We start from the raw sequence: 15,873 nt of genomic DNA, 5'->3' as shown, positions 1-15,873 counted from the left end.
GGGGTGAAGCTTCATGAGAAAAAAACGAGATCCAGGTGTCAACCAGATTCTACAGGTAGAAAGCCAGGCCAGTCTGTCCCGTAAAGTGACGAGGCAACTGACGCCCATTCTACACATAAACACTGCCCTTTTGGCCCTGGCTGGGTATCATCCCGATAGGCCAAGGTCACAGGTAAGATCCCTGGTCAGGGCACATACAAGAATGACCAATGAATGCACAAATAAGTGGAACACAAATCAATATCCATCTCTCTCCCCCCCACATCAATTAATAAAATTAAAATAATATCTTTCTTGTTTTATTTTTTTTTCACCCTCACCTGAGGAGAAGAGCATCGATGTGAGAGAAACATCAATTGATTGCTTCCCGTACGTACCCGGCCCCGGGTCATACCCACCCAGACAGGGGAGCAAGCCTGCAGCCCGGGCATGTGCCCTAACCAGGAATCAAACCTTTTAGTCACCTTTTAGTCACAGGGTGACACTCCAACCAATCAGCCACACCAGCCAGGGCTAAAACAACACCTTAAAAAAACTGCCCTCCCTATATCGGAAAGCACATATTGGAGAAGAGCGCCATGAGCCCTCCCGCAGGCCTGCAACAGAGGCGAGCCGAGTCTAAAGAAAAGCAGTCCCTGCTGTGGCATGATGGGGGTCACCTGCCCTTGGCTGTCACTTGCTACATGGTGGCTTGCCAAAACGAGGGTGATTCTAAATCACGGCTCAGGCTGCCATTTCATCACTGGCTTTCACGGTGTGTCCACTCCACCTAGCCCTCCCCCAACCCTCCCTGTGACACACACACACACAGGCGCACGCACGCACACAAGCTCTTCCACTCTGCTCCGCCCACTTCCCCAGTGCTAAGTCCCCCCCCCCCACCAGAGGTGCAATCAGAGGGAAAAAAGCACAAAGTATACTAGTGTTCCTCAAGGTTTATGCTGCGGAAATCTGCAGAAAAGGGACTACAACCGATACCCAGACACTAGTCACAAAATATAAAGTCCCAAAGTCCTTTTCTTTTCCGACAGGAAAGATAATTAGCTTGCGTGCCAAGCGCTGACAAGGTCTGAGTGACACCTGTAACGGGGGTGGGGGGGACACACACAACAGCCACCTCTAGCACTCAGACCCCGGGCTGGCCTTAACACTGGAGAGTGGAAACAGAGACGGAAAGACTGGACACATGCATGCAAACATAAGAATACAGAAGAGTCCGTCTTCAACAGTTCATGTGTTTTAAAATTTTAAAAATAAGATGACTAAGCCCTGGCTGGCGTAGCTCAGTGGATTGAGCGCTGACTGGGAACCAAAGTGTCACAGGTTCAATTCCCAGTCAGGGCACATGCCTGGGTTGCAGGCCATGACCCCCAGCAACCGCACATTGATGTTTCTCTCTCTCTCTTTCTCCCTCCCTTCCCTCTCTAAAAAATAAATAAGTAAAATTAAAAAAAAAATAAGATGACTGTAGCAGTTTGAATCACAGCACTTGCAAATTCAAGAAGAGATCATGTGGCTCCAGACGGCCTCCGCCCTGGGGACTTGGATAAAAGGGACTTTCTCCAGCTTCCCTAACACTTCCCTAAAGACTTAGTTCAAAATCACTTTCTCAATGGAGCCAACTGCAGCTTTCAGAAGGTACACCATTATGGAGGGTAATTTGGCGACATGTAGCAAAATTACACTGAATTTCCCACAGCCCTGGCAATCCCCTACAGATACAACAAGCAAAACTGGAAGACGGACACAATAAGCCTATTATTCCAGGCAGGACTATCTGAAACAGGGAAAGAGGAAACCGTTCAAATTCTACTGTGGGGGCTCGTAGAATGAACCGGGGAACCGCTCCTTAACTGACCAAGTCCCACAGGCCGCAGGCAGGCCTGGGAAGGACCTCCAGATGCCAGGGCCGGTGCGCCCCAGGTGATGCTGCGGAGAGGAGCAAGATGGGAGAAGCGTGCCCAGCCTGCAATCTCTAGTCTAAGAGAAACCCGAGCACGTGTGCGCTTGTTTATGCAAGGAGGCCACTCGGGTAAGGAATGGGACGGGTAGAAAGGGCGGGGGTATGTGCCGGAGACCCTTTACATACGCCTTGTTTGACAGACTTGATTTTGAGAGACTGTAAATACTTTACATCGTTATCAAACAAAACATTTTTAAAACCCTTTCCCTAAAAATATCAGGGAAAAACAAAACAGAGGAAGTTAATGCACACACAGTTGGCAGTATAACCGCGGAGAGAGGGACCATGACAAGGGACCTCACACTTTTAAACCTGCAGTCACCTGTTTGTTCCTGCAGCACACACCCAAAGGCCACAGAGAACCACTGGAAAAGCCTGAAATCTGTGCTCACCGGCCCTTTCGCTGAGGACGAGGGAAAGCTGCTACGCAGAGATCACAGCGGACCTGCGGCACGTGGCATCACGTGGGGATGTCCTAGAAAGATGGGCGCCAGGCCCACCCAGACCCGCTGAATCAGAAGCTCGGCATAGCCTGCGGTTCCCGCACGGCCTCGGAGGACTGGGACGCAGCTCCTCCCAGAACCTGGGACGCAGCTCCTCCCAGAACCTCACCTAACTCCGCCATCCCCAGTACCCACGAAAACAGGAAGAAAACACAGAAGACAGAGCACTTCATCACGACCCTGACGTCCTGACTTTGATCCGTGCGAGCTTAGGCTGTGCTGTGATGCTGAGCTTCTAGCTCCGTCCCCTGAGATGGCCCAGCGGCAGCCAGTCCCCACCGCAGGGAATCAGGGCCCCCTGGAGAAGCAGCGGCCGACCCCACACCCAGGGCAGGAGCTGTCCAGAATGAGTCTGGGCCACCGTGTCATCCCGGACAGCGGAGAAACGGACAGAGGTTCCCACATCTCAGAAGCCAGTGGTTAAAGACGGAATGACCGCTCATCAAAAAGGCTGACAGCTGAAGTGGGCAGAAACAAATCAAGGGTGTTGAACTCCTTAAGTTCTTAATAATACTTAAAAAAAATGTAAATTGATCATCACTGAAGGAAGTAACGAACCAGCCTATTTTGAAAACAGTTATGTGAAGGAAATGAATCAAGTACTTAGTCTGACTTTCCTTCCACACTCTACCACTGGGAAACCAATAATGTAAACACATGTATGTATGTGTGTATATATGTATGTATGTATAGGGGTGTGTGCAGGGGTGTGTGTGTGTGTAGGGGTGTGTGTAGGAGTGTATGTATGTGTAGGGGTATGTGTATAGGGGTGTGTATGTGTAGGGGGTGTGTACAGGGGTGTGTGTAGGGGTATGTGTGTAAGGGTGTATGTGTGTGTGGGGTGTGTGTAGGGGTGTGTACAGGAGTGTATTTAGGGGCGTGTGTGTGTAGGAGTGTATGTATGGGGTGTGTGTGTAGGGGTGTATGTGTAGGGGTGTGTACAGGGGTGTGTGTAGGAGTGTGTGTGTGTAGGGGTATGTGTGTAGAGGTAGGTGTGTGTGTGTATGTGTGTGCAGGGATGTATATGTACACATACATACACCCCTGTACAGAAATATTTCAGCTAATGAAAAGGAAGTGGTGAAACGAGACTATCACCGTTTTGCAACCCTTCAGGGATGAATGACACGGGCGGAAATGGCTGCCACATCACGCAAGAGAGGCCGACAGCCACTACGCGCCACCTGATGGAAGAACACACCACCACCCATAAAAGGGTCTCACCAAAAATGGTCCAGCCCGAATCCGACCCTGCCTCGCACCCCAAATACCACTTCACAGGAAACACAGAGGGCAGAGGGTGGGATTCAAGGACAGACACGGCTGGCAAAGTCCAGGAGCGCGGCGGACACCACCACGGAGCTAACAACTTGGGCTCTCCAACAACCTGCGAGGAACGAAAGGGAAACAGAGGGGGAACCAAGAGTTTAAGAGAAACTGAAAACACTTATCTAAAAACTTTACTTGGACACTAATTAATTAAAAGAGTTAAAAAATATTCAAGACACACTGTAAATGTAAACACTGAAATAGTCGAAATTAGATGTTTTACGTGTCACAAAGGTTTTGTAGTTGCCTTTTCTCAAGTTCCCACTTTTGGAGACACGCACTGTCTCAGCTCGGCTGCCCTGACAGAGGGAGCAGCTGCAGCAGCACGTACTCACCTTCTCTCCCAGCCACCTGGCTGCTGGTGAGGTCTTTCTCCCCGGCTCGGGGCAGCCCCTGCCTCTCTCTAGGTGCTCATCCGCCCTCTCCTGGTGCGCACGAGGTGCTTCAGGCCACTGACTCTGTCATGAGGGCCCCGCCCTCCGGACCTAACCTGATTCTGATCACCTCCAAACGGCTCCACCTCAAACGTCCTCACACTGGGGGAGTTAGGGCTTTGACGTGCAAGTGGGGGGTGGGGACATTCAGCCCATCACACGTACATTTATGGATAAATGACACGATACCTGATATTTTCTTCAAAATAATAAAGGATTGGAGGGAACCGGGAATATAGAAAAGCAAGACTGGCAAACTCACCCCACTGCTGAAGCTGGGTGATAGGTTTGTAAGGTTTCTTCATACTATTGTCTATTTTTATACATAGTTGCAAGTTTCCATAATAAAAAGTTTAAAATGATACAATTCTCCCATTTCCCTTACCCTTCTCCTTCTTTGTTCCATAGCACTTACCACATATTGTATAACTTACCGTTTATGTATACTGTGTATTTCCTCTTGCTGGAATAGAATGCAAGCTCTAAGAGGGCTGGGGTCTTTGTTCTCAATGTAACCCAAGCAACTCCAACAGTGCCCGCGGGTACCAGACGCTGCGCACATGTTCCGCGGACTGGTGAACCTAGCCGGACTCCCTCATACTCTACGTCAGACAACCCAGGGCCCCCAAAGTACGGCATACCCTGCAGCAGAAGCAGCGATGGCACTGGGTGTCAGAATACAAACTTCACTTTAGATCACACTAAAGATTTCTAGTGTGGCTACTTAGTGCTTAGGCTGCTAAACTAAAGGAAGTGATACTTTTATTTTCCTTAACTCCATAGGAAATGCATGTCTCTGAGGGCTAATTTTAGGGGAAACGCCCTTTGCATGTGAGCGAGGCTGTCTGACACCGCAAGCACTCGGTGGAGCTGTGGACGAGGAGGACCAGCCGCCTTGATGCAGCAGCTCACTGCGCTGCCCGGCACTCAGGGCCCTGGTCGGCGCGGTCTTCACCTTCAAAATGACCTCTGAGAGCCCTTCCTGTTGCTCGGCTGGGTGCTCAGAAACTTTCTAATGCCTCCGACCAAAATAAAAGTGCCATAAGTGGTGAGCTACAGATTTAGTAAAAATTACTACCCAGAGGGGTAACTCAGTTAGTTCCGAGGTTCCACCTAAAATTTTAGCTCTGGGATTGATGGCATGACTTCTAAATACTAAACACATCTGCCAGAAATAGGAAAAACGTCCACAGTCCACATATGTAGATCTGGTGAAGCCAAGATCTAATCCTGCTGTCAGTTTCTCTGCAGTTTCTCCCCTCACTTTTCTAAAAATGTAATAAACAAGGGCCTAAAACAATATTGAGAAAGGAATCACCATGTAACAATGTGCAGGAAGCCGAAGGAAGGCATTTATTTCCGTGGGGAGAAAACAGAGAGGTTGCAGAAAAGGCTTGTCTCTTTCTAAGGGATCATCTCACCTTGCATCAACTTCTGCAGCCCAACTTCCGGATGCCAAGGGAGAATTCCCTTGGTCGGGAGGAGAGGGAGGGCAAGCCTCCAGAGACAGAAGAAGTGAGAGAAAAACCCAAGATGCTCACTGGGTGCTGGCTGATATGCACTTGGCTGCCAGTGCAGACACTGTGCTTTGGGGAGAAAGGGGCCCCCAAATCACCACGGGTGCGCTTCCTGACACCTAGAACCTGTGAACGGGACTTGGGAAAAGAGCTTTGGTAGATGTAATTAAGTTCAGGATCTCAAATGAGATCATTGCAGATCAGCTGGATGGGCTCTGAATGCCTAATAAAAGACAGAAGAGAAAACACAGGGAAAGGGGAAGGCCTTGAGAAGATGCGGCAGAAGTCAGAGTGGCGGGGCTCAGGGCCCAGGAACGCCAAGGATTTCTGGGTGGATTTCTGGGCCCCGGAAGAGCCAGGAAAGATTCCCCCTAGGGTCCTGGGAGAGAACACGGCCCTGATGACACCTTGGTTTTCAGCTTCTGGTCTCCAGAACCATGAGAAAACATATTTCTGTTGCTTTAAGCCATCCAGTTTCTGGTCATTTGTTATAGCAGCCCTCAAAAACAAACAAACAAACTAATACATATGGTATAAAATAGAAAAATGGAATGTACATTTTTTTCCTAGTGCTATTCCAATTCATCTTCTAGACATGGTTTCTGGCTCTCTCTCTTAAGTGTCAAAGTAAACACAGATGGACAGGTAACTCTGAAGAGGCCGGATCACCAGCAAACACAAAAAGAATCTCACTAATCATCAGTACATGCACGCTGAAACAATTATGATGACCTTCAGCTAGGAAAAGAGTTCTAAGATATGATATCAAAAGCACAATCCATAAGAGAAAAAAATTATAATTAGACTTCATAAAAATTAAAAATGTTTTAAAGATACCATTAAGGAAATTTTAAAACCAAAGATTAAAAGAAAATATTTGCAAATCATCTATCTGGATAAAGGAACCGTACCCAGAAAATATAATGAACTCTTTACAACTCAATGATAATCTAATTTAAAAACAGGCAAAAAAAACTGAATAAACATTTCACTAAAGAAGATATACAAATGGCTAATAAGAACACGCAAAGATGTTCAACATCACTAATCATTAGGGAAATGCAGATTAAAACCAAAATCAGACACCTCTTCATGCCCACCAGGATGACAATAAAAAAGACAGACAAATTCAGCAAGGATCTGGATAAATCAGAACCTTCACACACTGCTGATGGAAGTGTTACGCAGTACACCCACTTTGGAAAACAGTTTGACAGTTTCTTAAGAAGTTGGCTAATCACACAACATAGCGATTCTGCTCCGAAGAATCTTTCCATGAAAACTGAAAACCCAAGTCCACAGAAAGACACACATGCAAATATCCATTGGCCAAAAACTGGAAACAATTAAAATGTCCATCAACTGGTGAATGGATAAACAAGATGTGGCTCATCCGTGCAATGAAATGCTACTCAGCAATAAAAAAGGAACAAATAACATTAAATGCTGCAGCATGGATGAACCTCAAAAACGGTGCTGTGTGAAAGCAGCCAGACACCACGAGTGCGCATTACGTGATTCTAGTTCTACGAGATGTCTAGAAAGCACAAGTGTATGGGCACAGAAAGCCGACTGGTGGCTGCCGGGGCCTGGAGGTGGGAGCGGGGATTAACTTCTCGGGGTGACGCAAGTGTTGTAAAGCTGACTTACGGGGAGGGCTGTTCAACTCTGAAACTAAACTGATAGTCAAAGGGCTGTACATTTAGAATGGATACATTTTACAGTATAAAGATGAAAGCTTGATAAACCTGTTTTTAAAAACTGATAGTTTTTTTCCCATCCATCAGACTGGAAAAAAACTTTTCAACGACTCCGACCCGGTGCAGTAAACGTAACTTGGAGTACTGCTTTCTCCAGGGGTGATGTGGAAGCGGTTTTCAAAAGTTAAACTGCTCTCAGTTTCTGACCCAGCAATTGCATTCCTAGATCCCATTCTTTATCACAAAAAAAAAAAAAAATGTGTCCCTGTTTTACTGATGCATTTGTTAAGGTTTAGAATTGAGTTTAGAAAAGTTACAGATATATTTTCAACAAGGCTTCATCCCCATGCCAGGGTTGACGGCGCTCCAACCTCAGGGGCTGAATCAGTGACCCAAGAATGTCCTGGTGTGGTCACAGTTAAGTTTCTACTGACCTGTAGTAAAGAAAGTGCACCTGAACACAACTCAGAGGCCCATTTCAAAGAATAGAGTCACTAGTACACTAGTTAACTTTATTTCTTTTACTGCATTCACATATATTTCTTCAGGCAAAAACTCTAATCAGAAAATGCTCCAGTATCACAAACAGAACAAAACTAAGCATATAGCAGTTTGCCTAAAAGCAGGTCCGAGTCATAAGAATTCACACTCCCCAAGCATTTTCTACAAGGCTGTCTTATCTTGAATAAAAGTGTGTATTTAAAGAACTGTGTGCCATCCAAAGCTTCGAACCCACAGAAGCATCAGACGACACACAGCACCGCTGACCGACGGAGCAGCCCCCTGTGCAGGCGCAGCTCCTGGTGCGGGAGACACAGCAGCGAGCAGACCAAAGTTCCTGAGGTTCTGAACCCCACACTCCACTCTGCAGGCCTCCTAGGGGTAGAAAAACAATACACCAAGAGAAAACAAGTATTTATGACAGGAGGTGCTGAGCCAAGAAGACTGAAAAAGTCAAAGCGAGGCTGAACAGTACGTGGAGTGAAGGGGCGGCATCTGAGCAGCCACCAGAGGAGGGAGGGACCCACTGAGGCCCGGCGGAGCCAGGCCGGCCCTGTCCGCAGACACGGGAGCAGGCTGCAGCCAGGAAGCCAGTACCAGGGGGACAGGGGGCTGCACACCAGGGAGGGTCTTGCAGCCCATGAAAGGTCATGCTGGGAAGGTGGTTAGTCCCTGGAGGGGTCTGATCAGAGGACCAACGTGCTGTGGCTTCTCTTCCAGAGGGATCACCCGGACCCCACAGAGAATTAGCTTCAAGGGGCTAAAACAGAAGCAGGGAGGCTGGCCGGCTGGACACGGGAGTGGTCCCGGGAGAGATGAGAAGTGGCCTGCGTCTGGAGGAGCAGCAGAGAAGGTGGGGCGAAGTGGCGAATTCTAAGTAAATGTCAGAGATAAAAGAGTATTTGCTGATAGACTGAGTGTCGGCTGTGAGAGAAATAGAGGATCGGGAATGACTCCAAGCTCATCAATTTTTAATTTAAAAACCAAATATTCTCTAAGCCTAAAATACTGCGAATACACTGAAAATTTAAGTTAGGAGTAGTTACAGAAGAAAGACCTGATTAGGAAAGAAGAGAGAAAAGATAGCCGGGAAGGTGAGATAAGGAGGAGGGGAGCCACGGAGCCTCCGGGCTCACACACCGAGAGACTGTCGGGAAAGAGGTGTGTCTGTAATTTCAGGGGTTCAAAGCTGGCCTCCCCAACACGTGCCATCTTGGCTTGTGGATTACTTTGACGTGAAGGCAACAGAGGCCCTGTGGATTCAAAGGAAACTTTTACCTCTCCCTTAATTTAAATGAGGGGCCTTGCCCATAATAAGACTTATCACCAGAAACCACTTTTTTCGACCCATTTATAGAGCAGGCCAAACTTCTAATTAACAGACATCTGCTCTTCTTATCACCCTGCAGTGACCCTCTCCCCTCTGCAGCCTCAGGGGCCTCACCTCCGCTCCAGCTCGGAATGTCACACAGCCCGCATTCCCCAGGGCTGTCCCGGACCCTCTGCTGCTGTGTGGGGTCCACGGCTCTCTTCTGCACGTGGGGTTCCCGTACACATGGACATATGGATGTGGGGTTCCCATCCACATGTATAATTAAATTCAGTTATTTTCTCTGGTTATTCTGGCTCACGTCTGTTGATTTTCAGACCAGCCACAGGGACCTAGAAGGGTAGAGAAGGAGTTCCCCTACCCCGAGAGTACGTAAAGCCACGCAGCCTTTCCCTCCAGCCCGGTCTGCCATCGGGATCTAAAGTCACCGGGCGAGAGCAGAGGGACCGGAACATCTGCGAGCGATCCCTTGTGAGGCCACACACACAAAACTGTGCAGTTCACGTGAAGAGACACTCTATCAACTGGCAAAAGCATTTTTAGACCAAAAAAATTCTTCAGCAAGTCACCTGCATTTCCAGTAAAAGATGGCGACTCGGCCTTCCCCGTCTCACGGGCAGACCACACCATCAGCCGGGTCCTTCCTGGGAAAGGTCGGCCCGGCGGACCTTTCAGATAGCGACTGTTAGTACATAATACTTAATAAAATTACGCGGACCTAACTACTTAGTAAATGAAATTATCAGGTATCCTTCTTGGCCGAGAAGTGCCAGGGCAAAATCGCAGAGACACTACAGCCATCGCGAACAGGGAAGTTTAGGCTTTCTCCGTAGCTGCGACCAGTTTCTGCACGTTGATCCCTCTTCTGAGTGCTTCACCAATACTGGTACTTTCCAACCCATACCCCCCTATCGGATCGGTACTGCCACGGTGCCAAGTTCACACATGAGAACGAGAATATGGAAGTCTCCAGGTCACACACGGGAGACCTAACTGGTTTGAACCAGACACAGGTAGAAATGACATACAAAGCAAGGCAAGCACATTTGGGGGTGCCTTCAGCCCCTGCCCTCCACGTCCGCTCCACGGACAACTGAGGTTTCCTACCGAGAGCTGCTTCTCCCACTTCTCAACTGCTGGTCTGCGATGGACTTACAAATCCAATATGGACCCAGACATGCATTGATGTGCATTGATTTTTTTAAAAGATATTATAAGTTACTTTTCTGGTAATGAAACTGAGACAGTGGTTAAATCGCAAGCACCGCACTGTCAGGACTGGTGCAAAACTGCAATATGCAAATTTGAAAACTTTAACCTACAAGGAGGAAAAAAAACATAAAACTCTAACCAAGTACAAAGCATTACAGACCTGCTGGTTTCTGTTGCCTTTTTTCTCCCTTTCAAAATTTATATCAGATCTGGAACCCCAAAAACGGAGATTCAGAAAAATGAGCTAGGCAACATAAAATGTGGCAGGGGAAACAGACCCTTTGGACACAGCGCTGTTATTTTTCAGAAACTATACAATCCCGTACCCACAGAACGTGCTATTCTAGGCACGGTGCCAGCACTGAACAGAGAAAACTCACAAATCAGGAACGACGATCACTCTGCCCATGAATGAGATTGCTGGAAAAGAAATGCATCTTTCCTAATATAACCTTGGATCAGAAACCTAAGACTTTATTCTCAAGCAGAAAATTGACCCAGTGGTTGAAAAACAAATCTAAGCTACAACTTAAATGTGGATCAAATGGATCTGCTGGATTTGTTTCAGTTTCACCGTGCATTTTTCATGATTAGTAAATCATACTGTAGGTGTTCACACTGCTATGAGTAGGTAATCCATCGCCCAGTGTCCTCGGGTTATCGGGACCACCACTGATCACCCAGCACCCCTGGCAGACACCTTCCAGATGCCGACTCCTGCAGCGACAAGCTCAGCCGTTCTCGGGTCTACGCGGAGCCCCTGCGGGGGCAGTCACCACAGCGGGGACAGGCAGGCGGCAGGGTCTGAAACTTTTCACTATGGACTGAAGGCCATCAAAACTTTTAGGGAGCATCAGAATATTAAAATAATTCAGCAAGGTTTTCAAGCACTAATGAATTCTATGTACCCCTAATCTCATGGGACTTTCCGTGCTTCTCCCAGCCACACGTAAACAGTTCCGAAATCTGCCTGAACCGGGTACATTCCACATTCTTCTCGGAAAGGTCTACACACAATTCATTTCCACTTAGGTAAAATGTTCTAAATTCTTTTGAAAAACATTAAAAACAAGCATAAACTGCTTTCATTTTAAAATGAACGAGCACAGCCTCATCAGGGCTAACTGCTAGATAAGTATTCAAGGAGATGGAAAAGGACTTTTGAAAACAAAAAATGTCGCACGCTAAGAGAACTGTGTACATAATACCAAAAAATGCGAAGCCTCTGGAGGGATTTTTTAAAGCAACCTTCCTGCTATCCTCGCACGGCTTGGACTGGCTCCGCCCCCACCCCCCCAGCGCCTGCAGCTGGAGAATGGAGCAAGGTGAAGTGCCAAGTGAAAGCAGGGCAAGTGCCACGAGAGCTTCAGCACCAGAGACACTCAAGTGTCATTTCAAGGCTGACCTGTGCAGGCAGCCTTTCGAAAAGTTAAAGACTTCTTTAACTTTTAAAGAATTGGGATCTTTCTCACTTTTCACTAACTTCCCGAGAGTTTCCTGAAGCCACTTTCCCTTCCGAACACAGACACCGTCAGTGCAGACAGAGCTGAGGGGGAACCTCCTGGCAGGAGGAAACAGTCCCTCGGCCACCTGTCACGCACGTGTGCACGGCACCGAACATCAGCACAGCTCTCAGACACTGGCTACTGGTCACGGAGAACACGGCAGAGCTTCAGGAACATCTCCCAACGTACTGACAGGGCACGTATTGAAACACACTGCTGGTCAAAGGCAGGCTCAGGGGCGTGAGGTGTCATCAGGGGCGTGGGTGCCCCTGCGCACAGGGCTTCTGCAGCACCCACAGCGCGCACACCCTCTGGAGAGGAGTTTCAGGGAACCTCCCGTGGAGCCCGCACTGAGCAGGCACCGGCAGCGGTGCCCTGGGGACTCAGAAAGTGCCTGGGAATTGGAGGGCCTGAAGGTCGGTGCCACACACCTGTCCCCTCAGACTCAAGGTGCAGTCCTGAGTAAGACTTCCGGTTACAAGTATTCCGGGGGTGGGGCAGAGAAGAAAACAGCAGTTGCTGAACCATGCCAGTCCCCACGTTTAGATGAAACCGTCCATTTCCGTAAGAAAGTTTACCAACTAAAGAAGAAGTAGCCAACAAACTTGAAATACATAATTTCTCAGGGATCTGACAAGAGGGAGCATACAAGGAGTGTGTCCATTAATCAGAAAAAAAATTAAATTAAAAAAAAGGAAAAAAAAGATACATAGTCTTCTGCTGCCAGGCCTCCCAGATTTTGCTGCGACAATGCTTCCTTTCAGAGCATGAAAGGCCAACTGAAATACCTCTCTGCAAATCGCCTAAATGCCAGCCAACATTTCAACCCATTAGCGTTGTTTAAAGTATTTCATTCTAAAGTTAGAGCTGTAAAGGCGCCAGTCTGGTTGTCTGGAGTGTGCATTCAGGAGCCGGGGCTCGCCTAACCTCTGCGGTCGCATCTGTGAAATGGGTTTCACCCCTGTAGCAGCAAAAAGGCAGGAGTGGGCCTGGCGGCCCAGGTGAGGGACAGAAGGAAAGGATGCATGTGGCACAGTCCTGGCCCGCCATCCGGGCTGGGTCCGGGGAGCGGTCCCGCCCGTGCACAGCTCCAGCTCTGACCGACTACCTGCGCCGTTCACATTTAACACTTTACTGAAGTACAAACTCGCGTCTTCTAACAACATACACGCACACAAACTTCGCCCACGCTCCCCAGTCTGCAAGCCACGAGGGCCCTCCCCAGGGTCGGGGAGCGGTGTGACCCGGAGGACAACACGACCCCCAACCGGGAGGACGGTCCCCTCGGGTCGCTCAGCCAGCAACCGAGCCCGGGAGCTGGATGGGGGCACAGCAGGGCCCCCATCCCCGCCCTCCATTCGGAGCACGCCCTGCCCCGAGCGCTGTCAGAGTGCAAGGAAACGCCCGAGACGACGTCTCCCGCAGGGTCGGAGGTCGTCTGCGGGGACCCCGCCGCAGCCGCCGCCCTGGCCACACCTCCATCCAGGAAGCGGCCAGGGCCTTAGAACGGGGGTCAAGGGGCCGGTGAACTTGAGCCGGGCTGCCTGCAACGGCCGCCGCCCCCTCCCGCGCCGACAGGCACTCACAGGTGACGATGGGCTTGTTCTCCATGGTGTAGATCACCGGCGGCAGCGGCTCCTCAGGGGCGTCCATGGGCGTCCGGCGTCACCGGCCCGGCCCTCCGCGCCCCATGGGCAGCCCCGAGGCCGCACCCGGCCAGCCCGAGCCTGAGCGGCACCCCCCGCCGCAACAGCGACGCCTGCCCGGCCGCGGGAGGAAGCTCCCTTGCCGGCCGCCTGCAGCTGCCGGCCTCATTCACTTCCGGTACCGGCTCCGCTGCGGTACCGCTTCCGGGACGCGCGTCTTAAAGGGGAGGGCTTCCCGCCCGAGTGAGCGCTGTCCTCCGACAGAAAGGCGGCCAGGCGGGGCGGTGTACTGAGTAGGAAGGCGGCCGCGGATGAAAGTGGGCGGGGGGCGGCTGCTGGCAACTGTGCGGAGCTGTAGTGGCGGCACTGCTGGGAGCCGTCCCGGGGACGGGCGTCTCCCTTGGGCGGACCGGGCACCTGCCCTCCGGGAGCGAAGGGGACACCGCGGGGCTCCCACAACATCTTACCTTCTGGAGTGTACGGCGCCCAGGGTGGGTGCACGTGGCCGCGAGGGCCCCCTCCACCTCCCCGCCCCTCCCCACACCTGGTGACGCCGGCGGGGCCCCACTGAGCCTTCCCAGCCCACCACGCAGACTCCCTGGCAGCTATGGGAAGTGGGGGTCGCTGATAGCAGGTGGACAGGGACATGACCCCAGGGGGCAATGACAAGGACGTGTGGACTCGGGGATGACCCTGGCTGGGGGTGAAGGGAAGGTGTCACTGGCAATGACATGTAGACACAGGCAATTTCTCATCGTGTGGGCCTGCGGATAGGCCGGCCTTGTTATTTTTACCCTGCGCTGGAGGCCTCGGGCGGAATCCGTTGAGACACGGGATTAATTCCCTCCACTGAGCTGAATGGCAGTTAGCCCTTGCAAAACTCCCTGTCTTGTGTTTTCTTGTTGCACTGGTCTTATGAAGTAACATTGCCATAAAGTAGAACAAGATTACTATCTTCTCACTACAGCCACAAACCCTACAGCACCCCAGTGCTCCCTCCAGCCTCACTTCCAAGGCCAACTTGCCACAGATCCTTCCAGATCCGCCTCTCTGAATTTTCACAGCATATTGACTCCACTCCTGTTAGCCCTCCTTTCCCTGTGTCCCTGACACTGGAAACGTTTTGACTTTTTAGTGATGTGCCTTTTACTTGTGTCTCCAGCCTGCACCCTTCCCAACCCAGCGACACAGCGCCTTCATGGAGTAGGCAATGGTACACATTTTGGGATTGCCACAAAATGGAACCTTACTTTCAACTGCATTTAAGTTTCTTGTGTAAGGAAAGTATGCCTAGAGTAACTTTTGCAAATGTAATAAAGTAAATGGATACGTGAAATGGGCTGAGTGTGAACACAGCTGCCAAGTGTGTGGGGGTAGTGCAGCACGGTGCACCAGAACTGGGTGGGGGGCCTAAGATCAGAGCTGGGGTGGCTGGAAGCCGAGAGGCAGGCAGAGCACCGGGAAGAAGGGGCTAGGTGGGGGTGGAGAGCCAGCGTCTGTGCGAGGGTCCCTGTAAGTCCTTGGCTTTTGCTGGGCTCAGAATGTAGGGTGAGCCTCCATGTGGCTTACCAGGAAGAGGCTGTTACAAAGTTGAGAATGGCGGGAACGGGAGAGGTCACACGGGGCCACAGAGAAGACGGCACTAATGCCTCATGAACACCCAGTTCAACAGGGGCCCTCCACCGAGGGCCACGTGCCTGGGTCAGCAACTTTGTCTGGGATGGCCCAGATAAAGTATTTTGGGCTTTAAGGCCATACACAATTTCTATTACACGTTTTTTTCTTGGGTTTTTTAAAAAATAATCATTTAAAAATATAAAAACTGCCCTAGCCAGCTGGCCCAGTTGGTTGAAGTGTTGTCCTGTACACCAAACGTTTGCAGGTTCAGTTCCGCATCAGGGCACATACTCAGGTTATGGGTTCAATCCCCAGGCCGGGCACATATGGGAGGCCATCAGTTGATGTTTTTCTCTCACACGGATGTCTCTCTCTCGCCCCGCTTCCTTACTCCCTGTCTAAAAATCAATAAAAACATTCTTGGGTGAAGATTAAATATATTTTATGTAAACTATTCTTAGCTCAAAGGCCATATGAAAACAGGCCATGGCCAAGGGTGGCCTGTGAACCCTCTCTAACCCCTGCCCTAAAATCAGGCCTACGCTACACCTACCTTAAGAAAACGTGCAGCAAAGCCTTGACAAGATCGGCGAGAGAGATGTGCACACGGAATCCC

At 50.0% G+C, this 15,873-nt stretch overlaps 1 protein-coding gene across 1 annotated transcript in view; it reads right to left on the bottom strand.

Annotated features, from left to right (window-relative positions):
- The window catches only part of TRAPPC10 (trafficking protein particle complex 10), an 85,110-nt gene extending 71,302 nt beyond the window's left edge, over positions 1–13,808 (bottom strand). Inside the window, exon 1 of the mRNA XM_028505001.2 lies at positions 13,581–13,808. Within this exon, the coding sequence (XP_028360802.1) occupies positions 13,581–13,647 (67 nt within the window). The 5' untranslated portion in view covers positions 13,648–13,808. The remainder of the gene's footprint in view (positions 1–13,580) is intronic.
- Between the last annotated feature and the right edge of the window lie 2,065 nt (positions 13,809–15,873).

This window comes from Phyllostomus discolor, chromosome 2 (assembly GCF_004126475.2).
Source record: "Phyllostomus discolor isolate MPI-MPIP mPhyDis1 chromosome 2, mPhyDis1.pri.v3, whole genome shotgun sequence".
NCBI lineage: Eukaryota > Metazoa > Chordata > Mammalia > Chiroptera > Phyllostomidae > Phyllostomus > Phyllostomus discolor.
This window is presented reverse-complemented; position numbering and strand designations above follow the sequence as displayed.